Below are 11700 nucleotides of genomic sequence, written 5' to 3' on the forward strand. Positions count from 1 at the left end.
AGGGTCAATAGTAATGATAAATTCTATTTATACCCGTACTTTTATCACTCAAGCCTACCTGGATCGATGATCGGTAAGTTTTGTGAGACATTAATTAGATAAATAGCTACAGGGTACATGTGACAGCTAAGGGGAATATAGCTCCTAAGTCCTCATTCTATACAGGTACCTAAATATTTAATTACGTAAATTACAGAGAAATGTATAATTATAAATCAAACAACACTTGTATGTCCTAAGGGACATTCTTGTTATCTTGTGTCAAGTCATTTTCTTTATATAATTATGGAAAGTTTTCTACCAAATAAAATGGAGACCCGCTCTATAACTTTCTATGAACAATGAAACCAGTCATGCAAATATATAATTGAACCTCAATACTATCCAATCAAATTGACAGAAAGGAATTATCAACCACCTGTTATAAACACCAATCAAATAGAATGTAACAGAACATCTTATCCAATGAATCTCATTGTTACACTGATTGAGTAGAACTATAAAATAAACAATGACCATTTTTTATTTTCTTTCACATAATTTCTTAGGTATCATTTTTCCATTTTCTTTCACATAATTTTTTAGGTATCATTTTTCCTTTTCTTGAAAAACTTAATATATAAAATCTGGAAAATTATTTCAGATTTTCCATCTTGCTCTCTGGCAATTAATTTAACAACCACTGACGTGTTTGGTGGTTTGTTGGGAGTTCACAAAGACAAGAATCAGACAGAGTTATTTATCCTATAAAACATCAGACTGAAACAATAACAGGTCTACAACAAACAAAACCCCTTGTGAACATTTCCCTGAATTCTGCTTAATATACTAGCTAGGTAAGTGGATTACTTGATTTCAACTTCTACTATAAAAAATAAAACGCCAGAATCAATTCAATTTCAAAACGATTTTCACACACATATGACAATTTATAGTCTTCCCTAACCTTTTATAATTCTGACATTCAAATACCAAGAGATACAAAATCTTATCATTTTTTTTTAATACTTGGACCAAAGTGGAATGCTGTTGGTTTATCCGCAGAGACTGGTCAACCATTTACATATCATAATGTAAACTCTCCTCGATCTCCCAACAGACAATAAGGGTTTGGGTTATTTAGAAATATGAAATGTCGGCCATTCTCTCCGGATATAATCTCCTATGGGTTGCTATAGAGCAGATATGATGCCGAAGCATATCTCTATGTTCGACATTCAAATGTTATTTTTCTGTTGGTGATAATTTATGATATTTTCTGTGATAAGCGGTAAAGCCGTTTACTATAGAGAGAGCTATGGTTGTGTGATTGATCACCAATGCTGAGTGTTAAGGGTATATATCTTTGGAGTTTCAATAATACATATCACCACAACTCGTCACATTAATCTTTAAAGTTTAAACTGAACAATGGTACAATTGCCATAAGTATGTCAGAGAGTTGAGCCCCAGTCTGGGGCACCGTCCTTCATCTCCGATTATCAGGCCTGTCTCTGAGGAATATTGACAGCAAAATACAGCCAGCCCAGACCCAACTTCAACATCAATTTTTTAATCCTAGCAACCATATCATTTTGGCTTAATCCAAAATTATACTGCTTTCAAATTCCAATAGTTAAAATATGTGAAGCAGTGGAGGGAAATAGTTATAACAAATTAAGATATTTCTCATTTTACTACAATTTACTTGTAGAGAAAAGCTTATAAGCGTCTGCATCTGATCCCACAAGCCTTTGTCGTTTAAAAAATTCAATAAATACTGTTCAATAAAAGATGTGTAAAGGTCTTGGATTTGAGGCAAAAAATGGGAGTGTCACAATTGTGGAATATGCCCTCTGGATATGAGTCATGTTTCTGCATGGTGCTATTCCAGTTTACAATAAAAACTGATTACATAATTCCCCGATACATACAGGTAGATATATAAGTCATAGCAATAACAAAGACAGACTGGTTTACCTGTCCTCCTATATAACATATACATTAAAACCATATACCTGTTTACCTTGTCCCAAGTCTCCAGTAATTACAATGGTATTTTCACCCTGAGAACTTTCTCTTATATAACCATGACAATAGCTGTTGTTATGAGGGTTGATTTAGGACCATCTACACAGGAAATGGGTTACAATTCCATTATGTTGGACACAATACAATTCTCTGACCATTATAGCCCAAATATCCCATGTCCAATTTAATGACCAATTTCATATAAAAGTGATATTGGTTGGAGCCCCTATGGTGAATCTCATTCTCCTGTCATACCCTCTTGCTAATTCTCCTGGTGAAAGGATTCTGACCATCAGATCCCATTCAATGCCATCCTTGACCATTTGCTTATTTGGTCACGGTCATTTGGTTACAATTGAAGTCCTGCTAAGTAGTATTTTATGGCTTTACAAACCCTACCCCATAATTGAGTCAGACTTAAGTACAAAAATTAATACCTACAACAACAATATATTCAACAGCCACAGATGAAACAGCCTAATGACAGTGTTTTAACGAGAAGCAATTTCAAGAATGCTATTCAATTGTTGTATATGAAAATTAATACTTTTCAAACGCGCAAAAGAAAAGATCAAGTAGGTTTAAAGCTATGTTGCAATTTCATAAACATTTGTTAAAAGTTTTTTCTAATTGCATCCTCTCTAATTAGATTTGAATATGGTTTGACAGACATTACTGTTGTTTTAGTAATAAATTCCTTAGCTAGTAAGATAATGAAATTACAAAACACAAATTTTCTCTGTAAATGATCCTACATATTATGAAAGTCACCTGTTTTTTTGTGTTAAAACGGTTTCTTTTAACACAAATTTAGCCTTGAGAATTACTATCTCAACCCTCGGTATTATGCACTATCATCATCACATAATATTCTTGTCACTTTGAAGACTTCCAAAACCCTATAAATATATCAAACACTATTTTTTTTCTCATTTAATTTTTTTACATTGACTCATTTCACAATGTTTTTCACAGGTTCAGAAATAGGTTTTGTGCAATATACATATTGCTGTCTGACCTTTTTGTTTTTTGTTCCTAACCCCCTATCATTTGCATCTCTCCCCTTTACACCCCTCCTAACCCCCTATCATCTCTCCCCTTTACACCCCTCCTAACCCCCTATCATTTGCATCTCTCCCCTTTACACCCCTCCTAACCCCTAAAAACTTTCTTCTCCCCCCTCCCAATATATTAAACTCTTCCACTTTGTCTTCAAGGCTTTTCCAAAAGAATCAAAAACTTTTCCACCAATTTTACTTAATTACAATATGATATTGGGGCTATGACGTAACTTATTTGGGCTATGACGTAACTTATTGGTGATATGACCCTACTTGTTTTATTACAATGTAATAATAATAAATATTGGAGCTATGATGTCCCCAATTTTACTATGCTGACCAATGTAATATTGGAGCTATGATGTCCCCAATTTTACTACGCTGACCAATGTAATATTGGAGCTATGATGTCCCCAATTTTACTACGCTGACCAATGTAATATTGGACCTATGACGTAACAAATTTTACTACGCTGACCAATGTAATATTGGACCTATGACATCACAAATTTTACTACGCTGACCAATGTTATATTTGAGCTATGATGTAACAAATTTCACTACGCTGACCAATGTTATATTTGAGCTATGATGTAACAAATTTTACTACGCTGACCAATGTTATATTTGAGCTATACTACGCTGACCAATGTTATATTTGAGCTATGATGTAACAAATTTTACTATGCTGACCAATGTTATATTTGAGCTATAATTGTTTCATTCAAAGGGATTATCTTGTTATTCCACTTGAATGAACAAGTACAAAACAGTTTGACCACATGAATAGCCAGCAGGTCTATTTTCATCCCAGGTACTCATTATCCACGGTAAGAGGTGAGGGCCCACCAGGTAGAAATTCTCTCACACCTTAATAGTCACATTTCTGTAACCACTTATCTATACAAGTTTATGGACACATCTATGGAAATAAGAGACATAAAAAGAAAATAACAATTCTCGAGATATTCCTCGACTGACCACTGTCCAGGTGACCTGGTCATATTTAAATGAAGTATAAAACTGTTTGAACAAGATATGAATAACTTTGTACTTATTACAGTATTTTTGTAAATATATGATAAACGAATGGAAATTTTTTAAAACTGAAAATATACAAATGAAATTTGTAGTTATGAACTAAAAACAATATTAGGATTTTGATAAGTTTGATCCCATAATCTGTACCTGTACGTACCTTTAACTAATAGATAACCCTATGTACTACATAAAATAATCTGGTGTTTTTTTAGTACAATTTAAAACTTTAATCAGGAGCTTGTCAGTTAAATCATGTTGTATTTAAGAGGAGGTAAACAATAAATGTTTGTTTGCGTTCCCAAATTGCACCTGCAATTTTAAAAAGATATAATTTAGATTAAGATACGAGATTTTGACAAGGCCAGATATTACAATGATACCCTAAATAAAAGCATTCATCAATATCTCTACACCAATCAATTACTGTGAAAAAATTAAATGTAAAATCTGACTTGGTTCGCAGAGTAATTATATAGCCGTTCAATATTTGTTCCCAAGACAGATTATGATATTTTTCCTTTGATATTATATAGGTGTCATCCGTGTAAAACTCAATTGAGCTACAAGTACCTGAGGCAAGATCTAGTTGTCCTCAAGGTCACAAATACCACAAGGTCCTTGTCTCTTGGTTGGGAGCCCTTTTCTGTCGAGATTCGTACAAATATCACCTGAACAGCCAGGTAATCCTATCCGGCCACCAAAGTTTCTAAATCTATTTGCACTGGTGTACAAAAGAAAACTGACAAGTTTTTTGTAACTGAACTTCATAATTACGTATCATAAGATAGAAAGCGATACCTAAACTAATACATCACTTTCCTTTTGCTAAAATATAAAAGTTAAAAAGACTTGAAAAGAATCCCCAATATCAATAACTATTTTTTTTTTATGTTTGTACCACATTTGAGAGTTTTTTAAATTCCCACATCAATCCATTGTTCTGATTACGCCCTGTACAAATATATTTATAGTTACTCTGGATAATAGATCACTTTGATTGACCCTCGGTCAACTAACAAGTTATTTCATTTTCTAAAATATCAATAATAAGCGGTATAAATCAGACGTCAGTCATTCCAGTTACTGGGATACCAGTAGGGATCCGTGAGTTAAGAAACTCGGACTTGCCTTGGTATTTACATAAATTATGTTACATATCTTGCCAAGTATAATTTAGAACTTCCCGGTTCTTTTTAAATATGAATTTAATACACCAATAAATTACTTGTCCACGATATCGTTGTGTGATACCTTTACGATCTTATAATTTGCTAGGCAACTATCTTTTTTAAACTAGAGTCAACAGTGAACTTATCGGGACATAGAGTAAGCTCAACATTTTCTTATAAATATTTTTTTCTCTTTCTGCGGAGAAGTTAGCAGGGTGTTATCACAAGATAATATACAAGTTTGTGCGTTGATTAATCACACCGGAACTAGGATGAAAGTTAAAATAGGTCCGGTGTGTCATCCTCCCCATAATGTGTCAATATCATGGGGACAGTAGAGGAATTTTCATGTTTGAATATGACAGACACATCCCTGCATCTTTCAGACAGGAGATGTTTCGTTGACCAAATGTGATCATTTGTATCCATTAACACTGGCTCTAATACCACAAAAGCTAAGATATTTGACTAGACTATCCTCCGTTAATGGGAAAAGCTGGGGAAACAAAGCAAAACTTCAAATCATAAAGTTTTATCATAACTAAGGATGAAAATTCAACTGATAATGGAGAGCAAACATGACCGGCTAAACATTCACCACACTTTCACCTTCAACTTCCTCGAGACAGTAATATGTGTGTACAATATATCTTACAGATTAAAGATACATTTAACGGATGCTTTGATATTTCATTTTAAGCTCGAGATAAAGGTCACATATATGACCCTCAAGTTGTTAGCGGATACCAAGAAGCCCACAACTCCCTTTTGACCTGGCCAGCAAAATTAACCACACAGGAATTCATGAATGAAGAAAAATTAACAAGAATATTCTTATATAAATCATTTGGCTAAAATGTCATTTTTTTGAAAGAACTACCAATTTTTCAGTACATTCATTTTCTGGAAGATCTGACACACCAACCATCAAAGGGGAGATAACCACACACCATTGTCACCCAGATCAATTCTACAGAAAGTATCTACAGTTACAATTGTTAATCTACTAATTCTTTCCAAAAGTCAATAATATATTGCACTGATTTCATACATTTTAAATTTTTAAAGTTCAGTCCCATCTTTTATATATTTGAACACTGTTTTACAAAAATGGAGGAAAATTACCAAAATACGTATCAAAATACTATAATAAAAATGTTCTGGTTTTTACAATATGGGGGGAAAATCTCACACATAGTCAAGTAAATTCTATATTAAAACACATTTTAACTGATATATAGGTCTGATTATCATCACTCCGGACATTATTATCTTCAGATGGAAACAACATCCAATCTTAAGAAATACCGACTTTTAACGAAACCAAACTTCTGAAAACTGTTAACAATCATTTCTCAAAAAAACTTTGGACAGATGAAAAATCTGTGAGGTTTTTCTTTCATGCTGCTATTTTAAGGTTAACATGTATCAAGACCAACTCGTCCAAGATATGTCAGTTTTAACGGCCTTTCCTGCTAAATAGACTGTCAAAATTTTTCAAAATTCCATCTCAGAACAGCTGTTGGTACTATAGGCTCCACGTTCTGAGATGTCATTGCTTACAATCTATCTCGGCTATCACACTTGTACATCTTCAGCCCGGTTATCTCTAGCCAGCCATCAATGCCTATTCCTTTCAACCCAATACATTTCCCTACCTCTAACTAAACCTAAATGTTCATCTGTTTAGGAATTGATGACTGGCAAAACAAATTCAAGATTCTTAAATCAATTTCTGAGATTGAAAACCTCTCCTGTGCCGTTATTTAGAAGCACTGATAAATGATCTTTTAAAAGCAAACACTGCATTTGTATACATGGAAAAATATATAAATCCTCACAGTCTTCTTTTGGGGGTAAGAAAAATAAAAATTTTGACATTTGTGAAAAATGAAATTGATATCCATCATCAATTTCAACAAAAGCTCTTATTGAAATGCATTGAAACATTTTAAGGAAAGTTTCTTTTAGAAATAACATTGTTTCAACTCCCCTTGAGCATCCTTACCAAACATACATTTTAGTGAGGAAAAAATCTAATGGCTATATCTTAGAAACTATCTTAAAACAGAAAAATATATATCTCAACACAAATAAAACTGACAGGTCGAACGGAAATTTACATTTGTTAAAACAAAGTCTGATAATTTAAATCCTCTGTTTTAAGTTTAAAATACTTAAACTGTCACCTCAGGTTAATTTTATGGTAAACTTTTTGAAAAATAAAAAGATATTAGAAACTTGAAGTAAGAATTTATTGATACAATTGTCCATTGAGAATATCCATGTAGTATCGCTAACTGTAGAATTTTATTACAAGTCTTTCTCTCAGACTCATTCCATTTTAATTCTTATGGCCATTTCATGCAGTGTCAAAGAATTTTACATCCCCAGAGTCCAGGCCCTTGGCTATATATCTAACCATTCACAGGAATGTGTTCCTTTGTAATTCACTTATCTTACTACTTGATTACAGGTAAGATTTACAGGTAACCCTTTATAACTCATTGGCAAAATATCTACAATAATTTATCATCAGGGATATTGGCTATCAAATTTGAAATATGTATAGCAAATGAATAACATTTTGATACAATTTTATCCGGTTAGCAACCCAGATCTGTGGTATCCCTGTTAGATTTCCTTCCTAATATCTTTTTGTTAAGAACGAGACTTAGGGGTATTATCAGTTTCACTATTGTGTATTATTTATCAAATATCTTCAAGATTTTGTATAGAAATTTAAAGATTGATAGGAAAGGGAATGGTGATTTCATATGAGTTACTCATGTCATCGTGTTTGAACAAGGAATATTACTAATACTTTTTACCGTGGTGGTGACATGTTTGACTCGACTCGAGTACAGCTTGGAGACGATATGGAAGCTGCCACCAGGATAAAGTTCAGTAGGATTGGAGTATTTATTGGTTCAAAGCACGCCTGCAGATTATTGTTGGGTAGTGTATTGATAAAACAAATACAGACATACACAATTTAAACCCCCATTTACAGATAAATATGAACAGCCAAAACTCCCAACAGGGTATGTTTACATCTTTTATCCCAATAAATTTGTAACATCTATTATGACCTTTAATGAATTCCAGTTATGTATAACCTACCAATAATAATTTTATAAGACAATGTAATTTAATAAAAAAAATAATTAAAAAAAAATCTTTACAATATAATTTGAATTACTGTAGCTTATATTTTAAAATTTATATTTCAAAATATATGAGGAGTGAACTGTATAAAATTTCAAAAAAAAAATCACATACCTGTGTGTTTTAGGTTTTACATTTAAACTGTCCAATATTGCTTAAATGGGTTTATCCCGCACCAAAATATCTTAAAATATAATCCAGCCTGGACTATCTGTCATCTCTTCTTGCCCCAACTAATCTCCAGAGTCAAATCACTTTCATAGCACGTGCATAATTATTGATTTTTTAACAAAACACTTCAATGCTGACAATTTTTTCACTTGTAATCAGTACAGGAAAATTGTGTTAAAATATCAACAATGATATACATTGTACATTTAAGATTAAATTCAATAATATCAATTTCTACTAAATATTGTGATTAAATATTACTTTCTTTATCATTAAATAATTTTCTTTGTCTAGTCCACAATAGATAATTACAATAAGAAATATCTTTATATTTATATCAAATAGATATGTACCTGATTCCGGTACAAACAATACCCGGAGATCTACATACATCGTATACAGTCAGTCCTCGTGGTCGTTCGCGGACTTTTCAAACGTGAAATATACACACGCACGCTGAAGATTATATATACAAACAGAAAGTTTTTACCTACGGTCAATGAAAGCTGGTGAAAATGCCTGGAATCTGTCCACTAGTTAAAAACAATGTCCATCCAAGGATTGTAATTCCGGGTCGTACTTGAATGGTCTGGTATCCCAAGTAAACAACCACCATGTGTCAAATACCGATACACACACAACACACACGTTACTGAGCGCTGCGTACAATAAACATTGGATAGCCCAACAACAAAACTCCTATTTCCTCCGAACAAAACAAACTTACCGTTTTGCAAGATGGTAGCAAGCTCATCCTCCGTTTCAATGTGTCGAGGGACGGGCTGCTTACGACGTGACATTGCTTAGGTATAGTAAGCAAGCGAATGACAAAACTTCTTGTGTTGCAATTTTCTGATTTACAAATAAGATACCCTTATGCGCATGTCGAAAATATGATTATCAATAGAGCATTTGTAATGTGGCCGCGATCGTAATTATCATAATCAAATTTGTAACAAGACTTTTGATTGGTTTTGATCCGACTCGGCAAATTATCTGCGGGAGGTTTTCTAGCTGTCAGCCGATGGGTAAAATGTAATACTCCAGTGATTTTTTAAAGCGAGGAGGTAGCTTCGTATTGTAACGCTCATTCATACCGAGGTGTGATACAGTCACTATCTTATAACTAGGCGAACAGTCGACTCCGGTCTAACGCATTACATCATATAACGGCAAGTGATGGACTTGTATACTTTATACATATGTAGGCCGGTAGAAAGGGAGTATTTTAGAAAACAATTCTTTTGATGTTTAATTTTTTATTTAACTTTTATATATTACCCGAGGGTTACAGATCTACCTAAGCGTTAACATAATCTTTTCATCTTTTACGATGACTCATAAGTAACTGATATATATTAATATATGAAAAGTGAAAAATCAACAATGTGAAACTTAATACATTTGTTATTTAGCACTTGTGAAATCAACCAACAGGAAAGTATTGTCATAATTATACAACCATAAAATCAGAGTATGGTTTCAAAAGAAATCGTCCATTTTGTGAATTTTTGTCTGGGTCAATTACTGTATTTTATATATAATATATATATTTACTTTATATGTTTTTTTGTTGTTGTTTTTTTTTTTTATTATTTTTTGATGAGTTGAAAAGTCTTTTAATATTGGAGATGAAAAACATCTATAGACAAGGCCTTAAGTTTGAAAACTTAATGTGGAATTCATAACAAATTTTATGTAACAGGGGATTTATAATACCTTTTGTTCGTTTTGTCAGCGGAGTTTAAACCAGCAATTTTCATCAACGCGGAGGGGACATTTCTGTTACACTAAAGCGGCCATTCAATTGATCTGTTTGGTTAAATAACGTCGTAAATCAAAGAGTTTGAAAAGTGGAAATTTGCATATCCGGTCGCTGAAGCGTGACCATGCCACCCTCGGTGTTACACTCTGGTCATAAGATCGTCTAAATTATTTGTCCAGAAGACTTTTAAGTTAGTATATAGGTCTCTGTTTGTATGTACTATATGGAACAGAAAAAAATACTTAAAAGTGTGATTTTTAACCAACGGAATAAAAAAAATACTCTATTTTATCTTAAACTTATAAAATAAAACCTTTTGGAATATCGAATATAAGACATATAATTTCTATTTATATACACGTGTATCTTGTTCACTGTGTATGTTTCAAAAGATTGTAACTGATAAGTTTCAATTGAATTCATAATTTTCAGAGCCAAACTTTGTAGATTTAAACGAGTTAATCCAAAGAGCTCAATTAAAAATGAAATCAGCACTAACAAGGATTGATTGTTCTAAGGCGCTGGTCAATTGTCGGCATGTCCTTTGAAGTCCACCTGACAAAGGTGCCGTCGACTCATCAAGGTACTTCTCGGCTAGTGACGGCGGTACAGGTTATCGCATTTCAATCACCTTTTCAGTGGAGTGAAGATCGAACAATCGATATGTTCTCAATGAGATCCGACATGACTAGCCGCTTTAGCTCTCTATTTTCGCTGGAGACATGGTTGTATCTTGTCGAGATATTATTATTTATTTACACATGAATAAATTCTACTATTATGTTTTGGTATTTACTTACTTTTTTTCCTCCTTATCAATTATATCTACCATGTAGTATATTAGCCACAGGAATAGTTATTGACAAGTTTGTTTAAAATGGGAATTTGGGAATTTATTTGTCTGGAATATTTTTCTTAAATAGGTAACGCTACTAATAGAATTATTAAGGTATTATGAATAAATAATTTACAAAAGTCTTGAATAAATACCTGAAACAAGATATGTAAAATTGTTCATATACCTCTATTTACAAGAATTTAAAGAAAATAATAAAACCTGAGTAACTCCTCGTAGCCTGTTAATTAACTCATCCATTTCATTATGTTGATCCCTTTTTTTGTTTTTGTATTATTTTTTTTTTTTTTGTATATATTTTTTTTCAGCTCATGCATAATTAAAAGTATATATACCAGGCCAGTTTTTTTTATCTGGAGTTAATCTCTGCCATTCCTGGGTTGTAGTCTACTATCTGTGGTGTTGTGTTTTTGCCGTTCGTCTGTAGTTCAGCCTCAAGACAACACCACTGCTTCCCAT

At 32.8% G+C, this 11700-nt stretch overlaps 1 protein-coding gene across 2 annotated transcripts in view; it reads right to left on the bottom strand.

The window, feature by feature from the left end:
- Positions 1-9731, bottom strand: part of LOC117337400 (sal-like protein 1) — a 66645-nt gene extending 56914 nt beyond the window's left edge. The window contains exon 1 of one of the 2 annotated variants that reach the window (XM_033898376.1): positions 9348-9731. In XM_033898376.1, the coding sequence (XP_033754267.1) occupies positions 9348-9420 (73 nt within the window). In that variant the 5' untranslated portion in view covers positions 9421-9731. The remainder of the gene's footprint in view (positions 1-9347) is intronic. The other variant, XM_033898377.1, reaches the window with a different exon arrangement.
- Positions 9732-11700: the final 1969 nt, after the last annotated feature.

Source organism: Pecten maximus, chromosome 11, assembly GCF_902652985.1.
Source record: "Pecten maximus chromosome 11, xPecMax1.1, whole genome shotgun sequence".
Taxonomy (NCBI): Eukaryota; Metazoa; Mollusca; class Bivalvia; order Pectinida; family Pectinidae; genus Pecten; species Pecten maximus.